Source organism: Phyllobates terribilis, unplaced genomic scaffold (assembly GCF_046119375.1).
Source record: "Phyllobates terribilis strain yellow unplaced genomic scaffold, ASM4611937v1 Scaffold_3__8_contigs__length_932513732, whole genome shotgun sequence".
Taxonomy (NCBI): Eukaryota; Metazoa; Chordata; class Amphibia; order Anura; family Dendrobatidae; genus Phyllobates; species Phyllobates terribilis.
In genome coordinates, this window is record NW_027362763.1 from 343,802,420 (window position 1) to 343,826,239 (window position 23,820).

General features: G+C 41.9%; 1 protein-coding gene across 2 annotated transcripts in view; it reads left to right on the forward strand.

Moving 5' to 3' along the window:
• Positions 1 to 22,104, forward strand: part of TFRC (transferrin receptor) — a 46,711-nt gene extending 24,607 nt beyond the window's left edge. For both annotated transcript variants that reach the window (XM_073675210.1, XM_073675209.1), the window contains exons 12-19: positions 801 to 886; positions 11,301 to 11,364; positions 15,188 to 15,255; positions 15,344 to 15,387; positions 16,440 to 16,521; positions 16,644 to 16,865; positions 18,412 to 18,552; positions 18,991 to 22,104. In XM_073675210.1, coding sequence (XP_073531311.1) covers positions 801 to 886; positions 11,301 to 11,364; positions 15,188 to 15,255; positions 15,344 to 15,387; positions 16,440 to 16,521; positions 16,644 to 16,865; positions 18,412 to 18,552; positions 18,991 to 19,233 — 950 coding nt within the window. In that variant the 3' untranslated portion in view covers positions 19,234 to 22,104. The remainder of the gene's footprint in view (positions 1 to 800; positions 887 to 11,300; positions 11,365 to 15,187; positions 15,256 to 15,343; positions 15,388 to 16,439; positions 16,522 to 16,643; positions 16,866 to 18,411; positions 18,553 to 18,990) is intronic.
• The last annotated feature ends 1,716 nt before the right edge of the window (positions 22,105 to 23,820 follow it).

Genomic DNA, 23,820 nt, shown 5'->3' on the forward strand with positions numbered 1-23,820 from the left:
ACGGGGTAATTGCAATGGCATGAGTGACTTCAATATTTTCATTTCAGCCCAGAAAACCCATTTAAAGGGAATCGGTCACCAGTTTTACTCCATCTGAGAGCAGTATGATGTAGTGACAGACCCTGATTCCAGCAATGTCACTTACTGGTCAGCTTGCCATCATGTTGATAAAATCACTGTTTTCTTTGGTGCTGATCTAGCAGAGCTCTGTATTACTCCACCCAAACATGAATTGGCAGCCTACTGCCAATGTGCAGTGTACACAGAAAGCTGTCAAATAGTGGGGCTATACAGAGCTCATGAATATGTTTGACTACCTGGCAACATGTCAAGTAGTCCTCTTAGGCCACTGCCCCACTATCAGTATTTGGTCAGTATTTTTTTGTCAGCAGTGGGAGCCAAAACCAGGAGTGGGTGATGAATGCAGAATTGGTGACTTGTTTCTATTATACCTTTTCTCTGATTGTTCCTCACCTGGTTTTGGCTCCCACTCCTGAGGAAAAATACTGACCAAATACTGATAGTGGGGCCGTGGCTTAATAATAATTTTCTGCTGATTAGTGTAGTTTTGATAAAATTACTGTTTACACTAAGCAGCCTTGTAAGTGATACATTGCTGGAATTGGGGTCTACATCTTTATGCTGCTCTAAGATTAGGTGGCAAAAACCTTGTGACAGATTCCTTTTAATGTAAACTTTCCACCACTCTCTGAGTTCTGCCATCACTGCAGACTTTTCACTTCAGCCCAGATAACCTCATATAACACAGTAATAATTGTTTTATTTAATTTTTTTTACAGAGGGGTATAAACCTAGACGGAGCATTGTATTTGCAAGCTGGGGTGCAGGGGACTATGGCGCAGTTGGTGCAACTGAGTGGTTAGAGGTATTTTATTTTTACTGTTTTAATTGCACCCAAAGGTCTCCCATATCCTTGTCTTTTCCAAACCCTGAAATTGTTTAATAAAGAATATGTTCCTCAATCAGGTTTCAACCCCTTACTGATATCTGCCATATATGTATGACACCAGTTGGTAGTGGGTGTATGGAGTGGGCTCAATCTGAGCCCACCCCATACCTGGCAGATAATGGGTGTGACACACAAACCAGGGCCTTCCTCTTAACAGCCACGGGTGGCGCAGAGCTCTTCCTGCGACTGTTAACCTGTTAAATGTCACTGTCAATCTGATAGTGGCATTAATAGTGTAGGCATTGGGGCTACTCATTCTATGCGCCCCCATGAAGTGATCACTGGGAGCCAATGGGTTTCTGTACCAGGGGGTATGTTAAAGACTTGTGGATGGGCTTCAAAGCAGACTGTATTGTTGTATATAGCAAAAACTACAGATAATTGAAGGTTCAATTTCCCATACAGAATTAATATAAAAAAAAAAAGTTTGCACCACCGTCCTCCTTTTCCCCATGAAAAAAAATAAAACAAATTGATACCACATGTAACATGGTAACATAGTCTTCCTTCAACCTTAAAAACTAAGTCCATCTAGTTCAACCCATAGCCTAACATGTTGATCCAGAGGAAGCCAAAAAAACCCTGTGGCAAACACTAAGCTCCACATTGGGGAAAAAAATTCCTTCCTGACTCCATACGACAATCAGACTAGTTCCCTGGATCAACGCCCTATCAAGGAATCTAGTATATATAACCTGTAATATTATACTTTTCAAGAAAGGCATCCATGCCCTTCTTAAATTTTAGTAGTGAATCACTCATTACAACATCATGCGGCAGAGAGTTCCATAGTCTCACTGCTCTTACAGTAAAGAATCCCCGTCTGTGATTATGATTAAACCTTCTTTCCTCCAGACGTAGAAGATGCCCCCTTGTCCCGGTCTCAGGCCTCAGAGTAAAAAGATCAGTAGACAGGTCTTTGTACTGTCCCCTCATATATTTATACATAGTAATAAGATCACCCCTAAACCTTCGTTTTTCCAAACAAAATAACCCCAAGTGTAATAACCTGTCTTGGTATTGCAGACCCCCCAGTCCTCTAATAACCTTGGTTGCTCTTCTCTGCACCCTCTCTAGTTCAGCTATGTCTTTCTTATACACCGGAGACCAGAACTGTACACAGTATTCTAAGTGTGGTTGCACTAATGACTTGTACAGAGGTAAAATTATGTTCTCCTCATGAGCATCTCTGCCTCTTTTAATGCATCCCATTATTTTATTTGCCTTTGCAGCAGCTGCCTGACACTGGCCACTAAACGTGAGCTTGTCGTCCACCAATACACCCAGGTCTTTTTCAGTTACAGTTTTGCCCAGTGTTTTACAATTAAGCATATAATTATACATTTTATTTCCTCTGCCCAAGTGCATTACCTTACATTTATCCCCATTAACCCCTTTACCCCCGAGGGTGGCTTGCCAGTTAATGACCGGGCCAATTTTTACAATTCTGACCACTGTCACTTTGAGGTAATTACTCTGGAACGCTTCAACGGATCCCACTGATTCTGAGGTTGTTTTTTCGTGACATGTTGTACTTCATGATTGTGGTAAAATTTCTTCAATATCACTTGCGTTTATTTGTGAAAAAGACGGAAATTTGGCCAAAACTTTGCAATTTTCAAAATTTTAATTTTTATGGCCTTAAATCAGATGTCACACAAAATAGTTAATAAACATTTCCCACATGTCTACTTTACATCAGCACAATTTTGGAACCAAAATTTTTTTTTATTAGGGAGCTATAAGGGTTAAAAGTTGACCAGCGATTTCTCATTTTTCCAACAAAATTTACAAAACCATTTTTTTTTTAGGGACCACATTACATTTGAAGTGACTTTGAGGGGCCTTTATGACAGAAAATACCCAAAAGTGACACCTTTCTAAAAACTGCACCCCTCAAGGTGCTCAAAACCACATTCAAGAACTTTATTAACCCTTCAGGTGCTTCACAGGAACTTTTGTAATGTGGAAGAAAAAAATGAACATTTAACTTTTCACAAAAATGTTACTTTAGACCCAATTTTTTTTATTTCCTCAGGGGTAACAGGAAAAAAAGGACGCCAAAATTTGTTGTGCCATTTCCCCTGAGCACGCAGATACCCCATACGTGGGGAAAAACACTGTTTGGGCACACGGCAGGGTTCGGAAGGGAAGGAGCGCAATTTGACTTTTTGATTGTAAAATTTGCTTGAATAATTAGCGGATGCCATGTTGCGTTTGGAGAGCCCCCGATGTGCCTAAACAGTGGAAACCCCCCACAAGTGATGCCATTTTGGAAACTAGACCCCTCAGGGAACTTATCTAGATGTGTGGTGAGCACCCTGAACCCTCAAGTGCTTTACAGAAGTTTATAACATGGAGCCGTGAAAATAAAAAAAATCAAACTTTTTCCACAAAAATTATGTTTTAGCCCCAATTTTTTATTTTCAAAAGGGTAAGAGGAGAAAATGGACCCCATGCCAATACCCCATATGTGGGGAAAATAGTGTTTGGGCGCACGGCAGAGTTCAGAAGGGAAGGAGCACTGTGTGACTTTTTGAACTCAAAATTGGCTGGAATTGAGAGCAGACGCCATGTCTTGTTTGGAGAGCCCCTGATGTGCCTAAATAGTGGAAACCCCCCACAAGTGACCCCATTTTGGAAACTAAACCCCTCAAGGATTTTATCAAGGGGTATAGTGAACATTTTGAACCCAGAGATACTACACAGAATTTGATAACATTAGGTCATCATATTGAATAAGTTGTCATTAGTCTTGAGCGCAAGTGTTCGCTACTGGAGTTTGCATCGGGTACTCAGGTATTCACCATGTATCACGGGTGCTCGAGTGACATGCTCGAGTCCCCGCCCACAGGTTTCACTGTTATTAGACACCCAAAAAAAACCTTTGCGGGGATCTCTCGTGCATGGCAGGCAATCCCCACGAGGTTTTTTGGCCACGCAGCATATGGGGCAGAGACTCGAGCATGTCACTCGAGCACCCGCGATACTCAGTGCATACGCAAGTAGCGAGCACTTGCGCTCAACACTAGTCGCCATATCGTCGTTTTTGTCTTTTGAAAAAAAAACCAACCCTAACCCCAATTTTTTACGCCGTTCCTCGTGCGGTATACGTGATTAAACTACTTTATTCCTCGGGCCGGTGCGATTACAGCGATACCAGATTCATATCGGGATTTTCTGATTGACTGCTGTCACACACTAAAAGACGCATTTTTGTAAAATCTAGTTTTTGCAGCTCCATATTTTGAGAGCTATAATTTTTCCATATTTTGGCCGACAGTCATGTGACGGCTTGTTTTTTTGCTGCACGAGTTGTCGTTTTTATTGGTACCATTTTCAGGCACTTGACGTTTTTTGATCGCTTTCTATTTGGATTTTTGGGAGGCAGAATAAACAAAAAATCAATTCTGGAATTTTTTTTTACTTCCCTTTCTGACACTTTTTTAACTTTTATACTTTGTCCCACTATGGGACTTTTCCTTTTTTTATTCTGATCGCCTGCATAGCATAGGGATGGAGCATCATCCCTCTGCTATGCAGGCTGTCGGCGCTGCAGATGCAGAAGATACTTTGGTCATACACTGCACATGACCAAAATATCTTCCTGCTGTCTGGTGACCCGGATGTCATCATGGCTACATCCGGGAAGCCGCGGCAGACAGCGCTGGAGGCCGGCAGGAGAGGCGAGTATCCCGATCACCTCCCCTTGCCACCGCAATGCTGCGCTCGACTTCGATCGCAGCATTGAGGGGGTTAATGTGCCGGGAGCCGTGCGGGACCGCTTCCTGCACATGGCACTTGTGTCAGCTGTGACAATCAGCTGACACCCGGCGGCGATCGCCCCGCACCGCTTGTGTGCGGACGCGATCGCCATATGACCTAATAGTACGTCATTGGTCCAAGCGGCCCAGGTCACCATGACGTACTATTGGGTCACACGTCAGAAAGGGGTTAAAGCGCATTTGCCATTTATCAGCCCAAGCTTCTAGTTTACATAGATCCTCCTGTAATATAAAATTGTCCTCCTCTGTATTGATTACCCTGCAGAGTTTAGTGTCGTCTGCAAATATTGAAATACTACTCTGTATGCCCCCTACAAGGTCATTAATAAATATGTTAAAAAGAAGCGGGCACAATACTGACCCCTGTGGTACCCCACTGTTAACGGAGACCCAGTCTGAGTGTGTTCCATTAATAACCACATTTGTTTCCGATCACTGAGCCAGTTCTTAACCCACATACACATATTTTCCCCCACCCCCATTGTTCTCATTTTATGTATCAACCTTTTGTGTGGAACCGTATCAAAAGCTTTTGAAAAGTCCATATACACAACATCCACTGCATTTCCTTGGTCCAGTCTGGAACTTGCCTCCTCATAAAAACTGATCAGATTAGTTTGACAGGAACGGTCCCTCGTAAACCCATGTTGATATTGGGTCATGAGGTTATTCTTCAAATACTCTAGTATAGCATCTCTTAGGAAACCCTCCAGGATTTTACCCACAATAGAGGTTAAGCTTACTGGCCTATAATTTCCAAGTTTGATTTTTGTCCCCTTTTTTGAATATTGGCACCACATTTGCTATACGCCAGTCCTGTGGTACAGACCCTGTTATTATGGAATCTTTAAAGATGAAAAATAATGGTCTATCTATGACGTTACTTAATTCCTGCAGTACTCGCAGGTGTATCCCATCCGGGCCCGGGGATTTGTCAACTTTACTATTTATGAAGTTAAAGAATATTTTGGGATTATTTTTACTTCCTCTGGCAAGGAGTCTCTCGGTCTTTGCTGCTTTGATTTGGTTTTTACCTAATTTATTTAATTTTCTATATTTATTTAATGCTTATCACTACCTACTTGCTTTAGTTCTCTAAATGCTTTCTTTTTGTCACTTATTGCGCCCCTTACAGCTCTATATATAGCCATAGTGGTTTCCTCCTATTTCTAGCATGTTTATTCCCATAGGGTATATATTGTGCACAGGTCCTATTCAGGATGCTAATGTCTCCCATTTGCTTTGTGTAGTTTTGTCTCGGGATATCGTCCCAGTTTATTGCACTAAGATCATCTCTCAACCGTTGGAAATTTGCCTTCCTGATGTTTAGTGTCCTTGTAACCCCTCTACTACACATCTTATTAAAAGATACATGAAAACGTATTTTGTGATCACTATTACCCAAGTGACCGCCAACTCGTATATTTGATATGCGGTCTGGCCTGTTGGTTAATATTAGGTATAGCAGTGCTTGTTGGGTCCTGAACCAGTTGTGAAAGGTAATTGTCTCTCATAGTTGTCAAAAACCTATTACCTTTGCTTGAACTACGGGTTTCTGTTCCCCAATGTATTTCAGGGTAGTTGAAGTCCCCCATAATAATGACTTCTCCTTGAGTCGCTGCTTCATCTATTTGCTTTACGAGGATATTCTCTGCTACTTCCATTATTTTTGGAGACTTATAACAAACCCCTATCAGTAATTTATTATTTTTTCCCCCTCCCCTTATCTCCACCCACAGGGACTCTACATTTTCATTAGATTCACATATATTCTCACGCAAGACAGGTTTTAAGGATGATTTTACATATAAACACCCCCCCCCCCTCCCCCCACTCGCTTGTTTGTATGGTCATTTCTGAACAGACTATAGCCCTGTAAGGCTATGTGCCCACGATGCAGAAGTGCTCCGGATTTTTCCGGAGTGTTTCTGCATCTCCCTGGCAGAAAAAACGCATGCGGATTTTACATGTGTTTTTCCTGCCAGGGACAAGCTGAAGTGAAGCGTTTTTTCACATGCATTTCTGCATGTGGGTTGTCAAGCGCCTTCAAAGCTTCTTTTTTTTTTTTTTTTTAAGAATCACTTGGAAAGTGCTTGACAACTTGGTCACATTATATAAATCCATGCAAACGGCATGGATTTATATAGTGTGACCCGTAAAAGAATGGTAAAAAAATAAATATTATACTTGCCTTCTGATGGCCCCTGGTGTCCTTATCCAATCAGTCTGGTGTCCCCGATGTCTCGCGGTGGTCTAAAAGGACCTTCCATGACTTCATTTAGTCATGTGACCCATCATATGACTAAATGACGTCATGGCAGGTCCTTTTAGACCATCGCGAGCTGCCAGGAAGCCAGGATGCATCGGATAAGGATACCGGGGGCCATCAGAAGGTGAGTATATGTATTTTTTTATTTTATTTTTTTTTTTTACTGGTACCTGGGTCTGGAGGAGAGTCTCCTCTTCTCCAGACCCGGGTACCATCCGCACATTGAACTGCATGATATCCGCATGTGCACATGTAGTGATGCGGATATTATGCGGTCCAATGCAAGTCAATGGCGGCAAAAACGCCGCGATTCTGCAAAATAATTGGTAGTGCTGCGTATTTTTCCACAATGATCCGCAGCGGAAATTTCCGCAGCATGTTCACAGCACATGCGGATTATCATTGGGGAACATAGCAGACCTTCTACCAAGCGTTTTTTAAGCGGAATTGCTGCTGCGGAAACTCTTAAACCAGTGCTTCTCAACTCCAGTCCTCAGGACCCCACAACAGATCATGTTTTCAGGATCTCCTTAGTATTGCACAGGTGAGAGAACTTCCATCACCTGTGCAATACTAAGGAAATCCTGAAAACATGGCCTGTTGGGGGGGGGGGGTTTCTGCGGACTGAAGTTGAGAAACACTGGCTTAAACACATAGTGGGCACCCAGCCTAAATTAATTGCCCAGTCATGGCTCTCGTCCAGCCATGTCTCAGATATCGCCACCATGTCATAATTATTTTCCAACAAAATTAATTCTAATTCGTTCATTTTGTTGGTGAGGCTTCTGGCATTAGTGTATGTGCATTTTATGTATCTCTCTGTACCTTTATTCTTTCTTGCTATTCTAACCCCACCCCCAACTTCTTTATTTGTGCCCAGGTCACTAGCTGCACTATCTTCCCCACCTATAAAATGAATACCCTCCCCCCCCCAATCCCTAGTTTAAACACTCCTCCAACCTTCTAGCCATTTTCTCCCGCAGCACAGCTGCACCCTCCCCATTGAGGTGCAGCCCGTCCCTAGCATAGAACCTGTAGCCAACTGAGAAGTCGACCCAGTTCTCCAGGAACCCAAACCCCTCCTTCCTACACCAGTTCCCGAGCCACTTATTTATCTCCCTAATCTCCCGTTGCCTCTCTGGCGTAGTACAGGCAGTATTTCAGAGAATACCACCTTGGAGGTCCTTGCTTTAAGCTTGCAGCTTAATTCACTGAAATCATCTTTAAGGACCTTCCACCTACCTCTAACTTTGTCATTTGTGCCAATGTGCACCATGACCGCTGGGTCCTCACCAGCCCCTCCCAGTAATCTGTCAACCCGATAAGCGATGTGCCAGACTCGAGCGCCAGGTAGGCATCACACTGTTCGACGATCCCTGTCTTTGTGACAGATTGCCCTATCTGTTCCTCTAATAATTGAGTCCCCCACTACCAGCACCTGCCTGGCCTGCCCTGCTATCATATTTCACCCTTTACTGGAGCTGACACTACTCCAGCTTTCAGAGGACATGCCTTGCTGCAGCAGTGCTACCCCTGTACCGACACCCCTCTCATCTGCTAACTTTGCAAACTTAATTAGGTTGTGCTAGATCAGGACTAGCCTCCCTGGCACTCTTCCCTCTACTCCCCCTTCTAACTGTCACCCAACTAGCTGCCTCACTGTCCTGCAGCTCCCTACCACCCTCCCCCACATCTACCACAGTGAGCCCCTACTCAGTGAGCAGCAGGCTCCTTTCCATATTGTCAATGGATCTGTTGCCAGCTGCTCATTTAGGTACAGTACCTGGGCTTCCAAACGCACAACGTGCACACATCTCGCACAGCAGTATGCACCCACAACCGGGTGTTCAAGGATTTCATACATGTGGCAAGATGTATACTGGATAGCATTGTCAGTAATGGAGCTCATTTCCTAATGGGGATTGCACTAGACAGAAATGTTAAGTAAAAAGAAATGTAAAGAATTAATAAAATACCAACAGCAATTCAGTCCAAATTCTTCCCTTCCAAGTCACTGAAAAACAAGTCACACACTTACTTCCGTTTGCACTTACACTCCGGTCACACTCGGCTTGTTCACACTCGCTAAAAAAGATTTAGGCTGAGTGCCCACGTAGCGTTTTTCAAGCGTTTATGCTGCGGAATTTCCGCAGCATAAACGCTTGTGAAACGCTAGGTAATCCGCCCCCCATGGTCCCCAAGGGGATTCCGCATGTTCTATGCACATGCTGCGGATTTTTCCGCAGCGTTTATGCTGCGTACAAAAATCCGCAGCATGTCATTTAATTTTGCGGAAGCGCAGCGGAACTCCCGCCATTGACTTGCATTGAGACGCATAGAAACCGCGACTGTACATTTTTACAAGCGGCTTCTGTGCGGATGGTACCCAGTTCTGGAGGAGAGGAGACTCTCATCCAGACCCGGGTACCATTGTACCTGTGAAAAAAGAATAAAATAACAAAGTTTATATTCACCTGTCCGGCGGCTTCTCTCTGAATGCCGGCATCGCTTGAGGACCTGCGGTGACGTCAGTCATGTGACCGCAGGCCCTTCACCGCTCTGTCTCTCGATATGCCGGCATCCAGGAACCAGACAGGAACGAGCGCTGCAGCCACGCTGGGGCCTCGGGGGTGAGTATAGCTTTATTTGTTTTCATTTTTACGGTTCACACTATATAAGTTCATGCTGTTTGCATGGATTTATACAGTGTGACCTAGTTGTCAAGCACTTTCCAAGTGATGCTATCGCCTGGAAAGCACTTGTCAATCTGCATGCGGAAACGCATGTGGATCCGCATGTATTCTGAAGGAAAAACGCATGCACAATCTGCATGCGTTTTTTCTGGCAGGGAGATGCAGAAATTTTCTGCTTCATTTCTGCATCGTGGGCACATAGCCTTAAAGAGGTTTTTATTTTGTTTTTCCCCTTTAGCAGCAATGCAACCTACAGCTCAATGCACTACCAAAGGACTGGATGCCCCAACCTGCTGCCCCTTATAAACCCTTAATTATGACCCCTCACCCTTATAGTATAGTTACATAGAGTATAGCTACACCTCAGGATTTGAGTGCAATGTAGTTAACCCTTAAATACAGAAGTAGTAAAATAAGAGACTGTAAAACTGTAGAGAGAAAATAGGTTTTAAAAAGCCCAATAAAACTAAACAGGTAGAAAAGCACTTGGCAGTTCACAATTCAGCAACTCACAGCAATTCATACAGGTATTTTCTGCAGGATTCCCAATTACCTATTCATTGAAAAACAAGTCACACACTTACTTCCGTTTGCACTTTAGCTCCGGTCACACTCGGCTCGTTCACACTCGCTAAGGAAGAAGATTTAAAAAGGGTGTTTTTTTTTTGTTTGTTTTTTTTTCTTCCCTTTAGCAGCAATCCAACCTACAGCTCAATGCACTTCCAAAAGGTGTAGGTTTCCACCAGAAAAGTCTGATCTATCAAAATCTAAAAATAATAGACCTGATTGCTTCTTACAGCAATGTTTTTCTTAGCTTATTTTCATTGGTAAATGGTATCAATAAAATCTCCTCGCCCTGCAAAAAAAGCAAAACCCTTGCATAGCTCATTCGACTAAAATATGAAAACATTATGGGTTTTGGAAAATGGCAACACAAGTTTTAAAAGTTAATTATTTTTTTTTACAAACTTCTGTTTTTTTTTTTTTTTTCCCCCCCCTTCTAAAATAATAAAAAATACGGGACAAGTTTGGTATTGCCGTAATCGAAGTGATGAGGGGACCATGCCAGTTCATTTATACCACACAAATTTATGCTGTAAAAAGAAAATCCCCCAAAGTTTTTTTTTTTTTTTTTTTTTTCCCTCCATTTTCCAGTACACTGAGAAAATTAGTGATGTCACTCAGAAGTACAACTTTTTCCCATTAAAAAGAACAAGCCTTTATATATCGGAGGACAGAAAGTTATGGCATTTGGAAGAAAGGGAGGAAAACAAAAAACTGAAATTGGCCAAGGGAGGAAGTGGTTAATTTTGAAAACCTTGCCCCCTCATCAAGACCAGCATCGAATCATGGTTATGTTGGAGTCAGATGCTGCGGCTTCACTTAGAGGCGCAGGAATTGCATGAGATGTAGTGTCGTGCCACCCTTCCTCCCCAGTGCTGCCTATTTTGGTGGAGCTGGGAGACACTGATGACCTTAGGTTTGCTTCCTGCAAGGTTGCTCTTCTAGATCTATAGTTCTACATAGATAGATATAGAGAAATGACTAATGTGTTTTTTTATGTGGTTTTCTTATGTTTTCAGGGTTACCTTACTACTCTACATCTTAAAGCAATATCGTATATTAGTTTGGATGCCATTATCCAAGGTTTGTTACATGCCCTTCTGCTGGGCTCTTGTGTATGAATGATTTACTCTAAAACTTATCTCTAACTTGTGTTCTTGTGACCTGTGCATTTCAAAGTCTCTCAATGTCATGTGTTCCTATCTGTTGCAATTTTTTTTTCTTCCCCATATTGGATAATTTTCCAGATATGTTCTGGGTGGATCGGTGTTGACTTGCAAAGTTGGCAATAACCTGGTACACTTTAAAGGCAATCTCAGTAACATCAACCCTCCTAAGCGGTCTATATGGGCATGTAGGTCATAGGAAGCTGAATAACATGATACCTTGATATCTGCGATCCCATGTCTTATTCCAGAGAAATACACGTTTTTCTTGTATGTAAATGAGCTGTTCCAGGCTACGGGAAGGACGCTGCATGGAAGATAACTCTGCCTCCAGGGATTATTGTACATGAAGGGGAGTTAACATTGTGATGTGTAATGGCTGCTCTCCTGATCTCACTGCAGATCTGTGTGATTATATCTGACACATCTGCAGGTTTCTCTCAGCTCCAGCTCACAGGCACAGGGTTACAATATTGTTATCTTTTGCAGCTCTCCGAGCTCTGCTGTGTTGTGTGTTTGCAAGAAGACAAATTTCATTTCTTCTGTTCGGTGTTAGTTACTTTTCTCACACTGGTAACTCCCCCTTAATGTAAAATGATCTCTGGAGGCAGAGTTCTCTTCCAAGCAGCATCCTCTCCAGAACCTGGAAGAGGTCATTTATATCCAGTGATAAAAGATTTCTCAGCAAGGCATCTGATCCAAGACATACAGGTAGGACTCTCCTCAGCAGTCTATATATAGCCTTTTATAGACAGTGTATAATAAAGGATGGTCCTTACTTTCAAAAGTGTTTTCTTCAGTAGGTACCCCTTGATTCTGTTTCTGTATGTAAATTAAAAATGCAGAAAATAATTCGGCTGCATACAGATTTAGGGGTCCCTACCGACGATAAACTTTCTGGCTTTTTGCCATGGCCTAGTCGCATTTGCACCTAATCTAAAAGATCTGAGGCAGGATGGCGCTAATTTTGCCAAATATATCCTGACATTAATACCCTCCTATAGCTTGGTCAGCCCAATCAGTCCTGTCCTCTGATGCTGCTCCTCCTTCCCCAGGTTACCACAGCAATACATCTGAGAGGATTAATGTCTTACTGAGGAGCACTGTCTGTTTGCAACAGTTCCTGTACACCATACTCCCTTTACAGGGGTTCCAAAAATAAAACCTCAAACATAGCAGCTAGCACTGCAGTATGTCATAGCCAACAACCAGAAGCGAATCAGACTTGTGGCTTATTGGACAAATGTCTGAGGGCAGTTTAGTTGATGATAACCTCTCTCTCGGATAGTAGTTTGTCACTGTTCTACTACAAGAAAATGACTAAACAGTTCGTGATGGAGCTCGTTTAACCGCTAATGATCTTGAGGTCTGGTCAAAGGCAGGCATCCCCATGAGACTGAAAAAACATGTGGTTGACAATTTGGAAGGTCTCTTCAAAGAATGACAAGCTGAAGGGAAACCTAACTAAACGTTCTGATGGTCTGACTAAGGAGGAGGAGGCATGGAACGCAGGTTTAGATAACTTATTTAATATCTCGCATTCTAGGGCTATGGAGATGACAATGATACCAGAAGACGAGGAGTTTTTGCTAGCTCAGATGGACTGGACGCCATCGAAAAATGGGAGGTGTTGACAAAGTTTGAGGAAAACAAAACACTTTTGAAGAAAGAAGCAAAATACCAGTAAAGAATAGAGAGAGACAAAAGTGCTAGAGGGTAGAAAAGGTAGTGTTGCAGTCCATCATCTGAAGTAGATACAGATGAAGACTGAAACATCAGAGGTACTGCCGTCAACAAAACGAGACAAAAGAGGAAGTCAGTGTAGTAGATGACAAACTGTCAGCAAGTCTTGATGTGGCCAAAGTTAGTGATAGAAATGCAATATTCTCTCACCCCCCCCCCCCTTCAGCACCTTGGCCATGATCCCGTTTATCTCTATTTAAATCGTTTATCAGTTTGTGTAGAGAGAATAAAGTGCCGTCAGACAATGGCTCTAAACCTGAAAAAGCCGTTTCAGCTAACTGTACCTTTTAACAATTCACTGGGATGGAAAGCTTAGAAAACATCAGCGTCAGGAAAACTGTAGAGTCTTCCCATTCTGGAATCAGCAGTTGGCATTGATCAGTTGGTTGGAGTTCCAAAGGAACAGGTGAAGCTGGTGCTAATGCTGTTTATACTGCAGCAGTGACTTTGAATGTTATGGGCAATGTGAAGTGCATGTATTTTTAATACCACATCTGTCAACACAGGTTTCAGGAAAGGCGCATGCAAACCTGTAGAGCAGAAACTTGGCAAGGTCATGCTGTGGTTTGCATGCTGCCATATTCTAGAAATAATGCTGGAAGCTGTGGTTGTTCATTGCTTTGGTCTGTTGAAAGGTCCAGAAAAATATCTTAACCTGGTTAAAGAACTGGCATATCTTTGACTTGACTACCTTTTCAGATGGCACTATCAGACCTGATCATGTCAACGGCAGTTTCCCACATTGCAGCTGAAATCATAGCCTTTATGGAGTTGCTACTGCTTTAGTACCAACTCCACGAAGACTACTGAGTATTATTTGCGTTAACAATCTTTTCCTTGATTGTGTTCCATCTAGAGGATGCTGGACTTCACTGAGCTAGATGGATGGCAAAGGTCCATCTGTGCTAAAAATGTGTATGTTAAGGAGTCAGTTTGCTGAAAAATTAGGAAGAAAAGGCTATTGCATTCATCTGTCACTTCACTGTTTTGATCTACGTGAAGGCATAGTTCCTGGCTCTATCAGCACCACGCATTGATCTCCAGCTGCTCAAGACATCTTTCTGTACTAGGAACAGAACTGTGTCAGAAGTCTCGATGAAGCTGAAAAGATGCTTATGGTACTTGTCCGAGGAACTATTCATTCTATCCTTATTTGAGGCTGACACAAAACGTCTGGTGACATCCCTACAAACACCAGTTGCAGAACATCTTCCTAAGATAACTATCGATTCAGCATCAGTTGTGACGAAGAATCTGGAAGACTTTGCCACTCAGAAAACTTACAAGTTCTTTAGCATCACCAGAATGTCATCGGCGTTCCTGTCCAAAGATTTAGATCTATGGTCTGCAGATGAAGGGTACCAGGCTGCCAAGAAAACAGTCGGTGGTATATGCGTGACTGATACTGCAGAACGAGGAGTACAACTGATGAAAGAATATAACAAGTTGCACACAACAAATGAAGAACAGAACAATTTCTGCCCCTGGTAGTCAGGGAGTATTGAGAACAATATGAAGGGAGAACGAAAAAGACACTTATGGTCTGCAAATAAGTGATGCTATCAAACAAGTATTTAACGGTCCGGCAACAAAAGTAACTTTATGTTGTGAAAAAAGCACGATTTGTAATTGCCAATCCTAATGGTTAATTTTTAGCTAAATATGTTCAAACGACTACATATCTTGATTGGTACATGCTCAGTAGTGAGGCTCCTCCTGGCAGTGCTGTGGAGTCGGAAGTCAGGGAAATTGAGGAGTCTGAGTCGGTGGTTTGGCTTACCGACTCCACAGCCCTGGCTGCCTTCTCCGATCTCTAATGGGAAAGCCTGTCTTTATTAAATACAGATTTTTCACTTTTCATTCTTTACTGATATCTGGCAGAGAAAGAAACAGATTTGTCTGAGAACATATATTACAAAGTTTCTTTCATCTGTATGATTTATGAAATAAAAATTAAAGGTTTTTTTTTTTTTTTTTCTCCCCCCTCCTTCCCACAGGTTCTGAAAATCTGCAGGTATCTACTAGTCCACTTCTGTACAACACGATTGTAAAAATCCTGAAAGAGGTAATATTCAGACTGACTTACTCTATCTGAAATGCATTTTTAAAAAAAGTGCAACAATTTTTAATCTTACATTTGTCTTCCTGTGCAGATTCCTCATCCCGTGTCTAATGGACAGATGTCTCCAAAGTTTAGGTAAGCCTTTAAAAGCTATTTCCATACAGACATGCATTCATCTTCCCCCTCCGACACTCCAATACCATCATATACCTACAAAGAATATCGTGCATGGCAACTTTTGGGTGCACGACTGTCATTGTCAAATTCCAGGTTACTACAACTTGTTTCTATATCTGGGGTAGCTGCTGCAGGACTAACTCAAGAATGAAAACATTGTCGGAAATGTTTTACTGCCCCCTACAGGGCAACATTCAGGTGGCTGCAGCATGTGATTTTAAGTAACAATCTACCAAGACTGCTTGTAAACTTGGCATTATAGGAGTGGCCTGCAAGACAGAGTGGGGGGCATAGTGCAATGCTAAAGGCAAGACCCCGGACTTGATTATCTACGACAACTATTTGTACGCTTTGACCCTTTCAAAAGGAAGTTTCAAGTATTCACTGAAGATTTGACTGTCTGTAAATGGTTGTAACCTATTATGCATTGGTTTTGTTACTTCGGACTAGACTACCTAAAGATGCACCAAATCTAGCAGATGGCTTAAGCTGAATTCACCAGATTTGTTTATACTGTTAGCAAACACATTGGGGCAGATTTATTAACTATTGATTAAAGGGGGTTTCCACTTTCAGGAAAGTAGACCCAAATGCAATAAAATAACAAGTGGAGCGGGTACTCGCCTCCCCAGATCCAGCACAAGCTCCCTGCTGCTTGCCGGTCTTGGCTATAGAGGTGATTCATGCCATTTGATGTGGCGTCACTGCTGCAGCCAAAATACAGACGCGAGCAGTTCTTTCTAACTGCTAGTTGTCAGGTTGTATTTGGGTGGCCCAATAACGGAGACAGTCCTATGACAGGCTAATGTAATATATTAATCCATGTGTTCTACCACTCTGTACTGCTTAGTGTAAATTTACTTCCAAGAGGGTGGCATTATTCTAGTGCCTGTAAAAGGTGACAACCTTTTACACAGGCCAAGTTTTTTTTTATTTTTTAAATTTTTTACAAATGTATTCGACAAACTATAATTGTGCATATTGAAGTTCAGTGTTTTGATTGCCTTCAGTTATGGATTCTCCATGGATGACGGTGCATACCCCTTCCTTGCATATTCTGGTATCCCATCTGCATCCTTCCGATTTCAGAAGGTAATATATTTTGCCTTACCCACTGGGGGAAGACTCTTGTTGTAGTCTTGAACAGTGTTTAATTTTCTATTGTACTTTAGATCACAACTGATGTATTCCTCTGCACTGCTTTTATATTCTAGGAAGGTAGACGCTATGCATATCTTGACACTGATGATGACACTTTTGAGCCTTTTAAGAAGTTGGTTAATGTCAACAGTATGTGTAGGACGGCTGCAAATATTACAGGTCAGCTAATTCTCCGTCTGACACATGACCACAAGTTGCCGTTGGACTTCACCAAATATACGGAGGAACTGCTTAGAAGAACTATGGAACTTAACAAGCAAAGGATTGCACTAAATGTATGAAACTTCAGGTGTTTTTTTTTTGTTATATATAAATTACTGCACATTACAATATGTCTTATGCATGAAGGCCGATGGCTACAGGCTTCAGCTTTGTAACATTTTACAGGATGTAGGGTTTTAAGTCATGCTGAATCAGGATGTGGCTCGGACTGGCACACGGGAACAGGTGAAACCACTGGTGGGCCCCTTCTATAGGAGTAATATCTGGCAGAATACTGTTCATTCACTATGTACAGACAAAAGGCAACCTCTAATCACTTACTGTAACACTTTTTTTTTTTTTTTGTTTTTTTATATAGAAGCATAGGTAAATTTGTGACTGAAGGTAATATTTCCATGTAGCTGAACAGTGGTCCTCCAGAGTCAGTGTTACTGAATGGCCCTTGTCACCCTAGTCTGACACTAGTCCAGGGCTGTGGAGGTGGAGTCGGTACAAAATGGACCAACTGACTCCTAAAATATATAATTGGGTACAGTAGTTCAATGCAGTTTGTGGGAATATTATTTGCATAAGAATTTGGGAAATTTATGAAATGTCCTATTCCTGATCTAAGGGTCTAGACTTTAAGCTGAGATGAATCTGTGCTACAGTAAATTTATCACTTAAACATGAGCCATGTATGAGGGAGTCAGAGGCTTGGCTTACCAACTCCACAGCCCTGCTAGTCAAGAACATTAAGGACAAACTGTAAGGCTGGCGTTACACGGGCGGTTTGTATATAGAGCAAATAACTGCAGCCTGTCTCCTGACCCGAACTTGGAGCCTCTTACGTGAATGAGGTTGCAAGTTTGGGTCAAGAGACTCGCTGCCAGACTGGGCATTTTGGTCCTTGCACAGACTACAAAATATTCTTGTGTGAACCTGGCCTATAGGTGTATGGGAAACATAGATGTCGGTCTCTCCCAGCTTGTGTTCAATATAGAGAGCATAGTAAGTCACTGCCAAACAGTAAAAGATCAGTCCTGGTGGAGAAAGAATCACATTTCTCTGATAAGATATATTACAAAGTTGCTTATTTTCACATGTACTATTGATTTTTGATATACTAAAATTTCGGTTACTCCATTTATAATCTTTTTATTTATATAATAAAATATTTCTATAGTGCCAACATATTGCGCAGAGCTTTACAATTCAGACAATTTACAGACATTATGGGTAGTGTCCCCATTGGGGCTCACAATCTACATTCCCTATCAGTATGTTTTTGGAGTGTGGGAGGAAACCAGAGAACCCAGAAGAAACCCATACAAACTCCTTGCAGATGTTGTCCTTGGTGGGATTTGAACCCAGGTCCCCAGCGCTGCAAAGCTGCAGTACTAACCACTGAGCCACTGTGCTGCCTTTGTGTAATTCAACATGCTTGATCCTTTTCTCAGGAGGTCCAGATGAACAAGAGCTGCTAAAATCGCCTCGTGCACTTTCTTTTGATTCAATATATTTGGGGACCTCTTTATTTTCGTCTTAGACATACGTTTAGACGTACTTTGTGAACCTGGACTAAACAGATTTGTCTGTTTTTTTTCCTTTTATCTTTAGAATATGAACCTAGATGTAAAATGGATGAATTCTGCTTTGGGAGACTTCAACCGGGCAGTTACTGCGCTCAACAAAAACTTTCTCAACTCTCACTTGGAAAATAATCCTTTTCTGCGTTCGCTAAATGATCGTGTTATGAAGGTAACGGTCTAATGACTTGCCAATTATGGATTTGTAGGGTCTTTAATATTGTCGCATTAGTGTGTGTTTGTGTTTTTTGTTTTTTATCGGTTTTGATAATGATTTGAGGGAATTTTTCTGCAGTGTTGGGATAATTCTTCCTGGCTTTTTAACTTTAACATTTTCTGGCTACAAAGAAATCCATGTTGGTGGCGTTTTGTACGTTTTTTGTGTATAGAGTGCTTACTAATTCAGGTAACATAAAGGGCCCCCAAGTGTTCTACAATTTTTTTTTGCAATGAAACAAATAGATGGCTTATTGAAAGTGTATTGATGCAGTTTTTGTGACCTATAGAGCCAACTACTCCAAAATGTCAAACTGTGAGAACATCCTAAAAATGTGCTCGGTTTAATGTGATATTTTTTTTTTTCTTCCCCCCCCCCCCCACACTTTTTTAGGTTGAGCACTCTATGCTCTCTCCCTATGTTTCTCCTAAAGAATCACCATTTCGACATATTCTTTATGGCTATGGCAGTCACACTTTTGATGCACTGATGAAGCACCTAGATTTACTGCAAGAAGACAAGTCTAAGTTTAATGAAGATCTTTTTAAAAACCAGTTGGCCCTTCTTACTTGGACTATACAGAGTGCTGCGAATGCCCTGGAGGGTGAGATTTGGGAAATAGATAACGAGTTTTAAGATGATGCTGTACACGTCCACAGTGAAGCACTTATTCCTATACATGAGGCTAAAATTATTTCAATGTCAAAGGGCACCTGTCTTCTGATTCGTGCTGTCCAAACCACCGGCAGCATGAATCTGAGCATGGCTGCGCAATTGCAGGTGATTGATTGGTCTCTCCTTTGTATGTACATAGGGAGAGACCTGTAAATCTCCTCCAAGCAGTGCTGGAAAGACCCGGCCAAGGGAGGTCTGGCAGCATGAATCAGTTAACAGGTTTCCTAAATTTACAAATCACCCCCCCCCCCTTTCTTGTATCCACTTTCTTGAGCCAACGTCTGATGAAATTTCAACATGTGAAATAATTGGTTTGTGCCATACAAATACTAGCCACTGGAATAGAGGTGCCACTTTATTTCCCCTCTCCTTACTTTCTATTGTGCACAAGGTTGGTATTTGAAGGCTGCTAATTCTGTCCCATTTAAAGTTTTTATACATGATCCCACTCCATTTTCCATGCATTTCTACTTGAATCAGAATAACTGTAGACACTATAGAGAGAACCAGAAACATTTTACAGCATGGTGGAAGGCCTGGGTCCTAATGGTGGAAGGCCTGGGTCCTAATGGTGCAGTGCCTGGTTTTGTTTAGCAGTTGTTAGTTGCCTCGTTCAGGTTACACAGTAAGTAATCTGCTGTCTACCTGCAGTGCAGGAGCAGTATGGATGGGCTCAAACTAGCAGGATTCTGAACGTGTATTAAGCACTGAATATTTATTTATCAGTGACAGTGATCACTATAAATGGTGTTAATTTTGTTATTTTGGTAATTATCGGAAGCAGTGACTTCCATAATTGACGGTTATACTGTCGGATTTTATTTTTTTTCTGTATGATAAAAGCAGCATCTGCTTAACCAGTCTGACATGATACTGGAATATCTGCTCTGTGCCATGCAACAGAGGGCTAAAACCCTTGCAACTGCTAGAAATTATTTTTCTGTTAAGACGGCTTTAGGTTGGTGATTGGGTTCCTTAATGAGCAGCATACATCTAAGATTATAGCGGTCTATATCCTTAAATAACATGATGCTGGATAACACTGGGCTGTTGGTCAGTAACTTGATGCCAGGGTGTATAAATTATGCATGTTCAGATATGCAGCTTATGAAGGCAATTAACCACCCATCCTAATGAGTATGAGGGCTTTTCTGTTGCATTGCACAGTCCATAATGGCAAGTGCTCACACAAGCACTTCCAAGCTAGGTTTTGGCTTTCTATTAGGGTGTCTTGTACCCTTTTTTTTTTTTTTAAGGGTCAGGTCACATGGGATGTCAATTTTGGCAGAGAAAATCTGCAGCAAAAAAACCCGAACTGCATGCAGCTTTTGCTGTGTATTTTACTTAGTGAAAAGATACCGCATAAATTGACATGTTCTGGATTTAAATCTGCACCAAGTCGTAATCCTTGCAGATTTAGCATGGACTTCTGATCATGTAGATGAGATTCCCATTCACTCTACTGCTACACATCAGACTTAAAATCCAGAGCATCCGCCCCATGTAAACATACCCTAAAGCAGACTTTCCAGTAACTTGTATCATGAAGCGTATAAGCTTACATTATCGGGAGCAGTGTCTTCCATAATGAATTGTGTACAAAATTGGTAGTTTTTGCCTACCACAGTGTTATATCGAGGGCAGTGATCCCTCATGTTACACTACAGGTGTACTTGATTATCGGGGACAGTGTTTCCCATAATTAGTTTTAGGGTAAATATTTGCTTGCAATGCTTAGCTCTGTTCACTAATTGTATATTGTGTTGCTTGTGTGCATTTTGTGGTCTTCAGGCTCCATTTAAAGAAAGCGTTTGATTTCTGCTCCGAGTGCAATTGTCTTTTTAAATGTCTACAATATTTATACTGGTTTAGGAAACTTTCCACAGAAGCTTCAAAATGTAGTCACTTTAGAGACTGCGCCAGGTCTGTACTAGTACTGTTACAGGTCACACCCTGAAGCACTTGTTTAGATGGAGTCTTCCTTTTCAGGATAAGCACTTAATATAAAATGACCTTGATCCTACTTCGTAAAAAGTCTCTGAATATAAAGCATTTGTTTGATTGTGGAAAAAATGTCCCTAAGAACTATATACTTTTCTGCAGTGCATGTTTCATGTGTGTTGACTGAGCTCATGCGTCTGTCCATTAAGCAAACCTGTTGACTACTATATCATGACCCTGAGGGTTTACGGTCATCTGAAAGCAGGAGAAAACCTGAGGAATTCTAAGATTAAGCTGACCTGTCGCCAGGTGTGACAATACAAGCAGCCTACATCGATACGTTGATATCTTAGGCCTCATGAGGCTGGTGTACTCACTTTGGCTGTATAATTATGTTAGACATTTTCATTCTGTAAGTATCCCAGTATCATTAGGTGTAAGAATAATGTATTGCATCTGGTGACAGATCTGCTTTGACCATGGCTACTGCCACTAAAATGTCTACATGTGTAGGTATTCTGCATATATTTACGATCAGTTGATGGTATTGCCCGTGAATTACAATCAGTTGATGGTATTGCCTGTGAATTACGAGTGTTTAAATATTGATCATTAATCCAAACATGGAGAAAAATGATTCCTTTCAGTTATTTAATGGGTTATCCACCACAATCTTTTTAAGTTTAGACTGTGCAGAGCTGTTTCTTTGTGGGAGAATGGTGGTTAACTCCATTAAAGTAATCTGCTTTAAATATATTTTAACACCCCTCTTTGGATTCCTCTGGGGTTTCATTAACTAAGGGTCTATGATGTAACTAGCTGTAATTTTTACTGTCACTTTGCTTATAATTTCAATGATTGGCTGTGCTTAAATAAACAGTTTTCCCTAAAGTCTGTCTCTTGTGTGTGATTTACCCTTTATTTTTGAGACCTTTTGTAACTTGCAGGGTTTGTTCACGCGTTTCAGTTTTTTGCCATAGAAAGAAAATAGTGTTTTTACAGTACCAGCGAAGTGAATGGGATGTCTGAGTGAACCAGGCTGTCTCGAGAGGTGGTGAGTTCTCCTTCAATGGAAGTCTTCAAACAGAGGCTGGACAGACATCTGCCTGAGATGGTTTAGTGAATCCTGCATTGAGCAGGGGGTTGGACACTGACCCTGGAGGTCCCTTCCAACTCTACCTTTCTATGTTTCTATGAAATCTCATGGACATGCTGCTCATATTTTCATTGCAGAATTTTGAACCAAAATGTGGCAGATTAGTTCAAGGAATCTGTCAGTAGGATCAACCCTCCAAAACAGTCTATATGGGCATGTAGGACACATAAAGATGAATAAAATGATATCCTGACTATGGGCGGACACTGATCTGCATGAGACTCCGCCTCCAGAGCTTATTTTACGTGAAGGGTGATGGCCTGCCAGTGTGAAGGGTGATGGCCTGCCAGTGTGAAGGGTGATGGCCTGCCAGTGTGAAGGGTGATGGCCTGCCAGTGTGAAGGGTGATGGCCTGCCAGTGTGAAGGGTGATCTCACTACAGAGCTGTGTGTGATTATACCTGACACATCTGCAGGTTCCTCTCAGCTTCCATCTGGCAGGCAGGCAGGGCTGTAATATTGTTACCATACAGCAGAGCTCAGAGAGCTGCAAAAAATGTTTGTCTTCTTGCAAAGTTAAGTTTTACTGTTTTGTTAGATTTCGCACTGGTAACTCCCCCTCTTTTATAATACACTCTCTGGAGGCTGATGCTCATGCAGATCTGTATCCAGCCCATAGCCTGGAACAGCTCATTTACATATAAGAAAGATGTGGATGGAAAAATCAGATCGCAGATATCAAGGTATCATTTTATTCAGCTTCCTGTGACCTACATGCCCATATAGATGGCTTAGGAGGGTTGATCTTTATTAACAGATTCCCTTTACAAGATACTTTGTTTAAAAAGTAAATTCTGGGTTGATTTAAAATCAAGGGATTTATTATAGTGGCTCTACACGCGGAGACTACATGAGAAATGGATCATCATTTTCAATCAATCGACCTGGTGCTGTTTGGCTTCTGCTGCCTCCTCCATTCAGATTAGCAGAACTTTGCTTCTGTGGATCAGGGCCAGCACAGGAAAGACGGGGGAGGTGTGGTGTAGACTGGTCACTGTGGTGGCCATCTTGGATTCAGGAAGAGCAGTACGAAGTAGGATGACTAAGTTTTCTGCTAGTGGAGGCAAGCTTTTACTCTAACTATAGCAATACTACTACACAGTTAAACGAATCCCAAGGTCCTGCGGGCAATTGCACAATTACAATGGGGTTTGAAGCTTAATAGGCAATTCTGATGTACGGTTCTTTTTAATGCTATATCACATACGTTTGATTGCCGCGGTGATGGTGTGTAGAGGGCTCAGGATCCAATCTCCCACAACACGCGGCATCTCTAACAGCCATGGCTGGAGATTAGCTCTGGATGCGGCTGATAACTGTTTAAATGCCACTATCATTCGCTAATCGTGGCAATTAAATGTAACACATGCGCGCTTACCGGCTCCTATCAGCACCCCATGATACGATTGGCGGGTGCCGATGGGTTACTGTGGAAGCCAGGAGCCTGCTGAA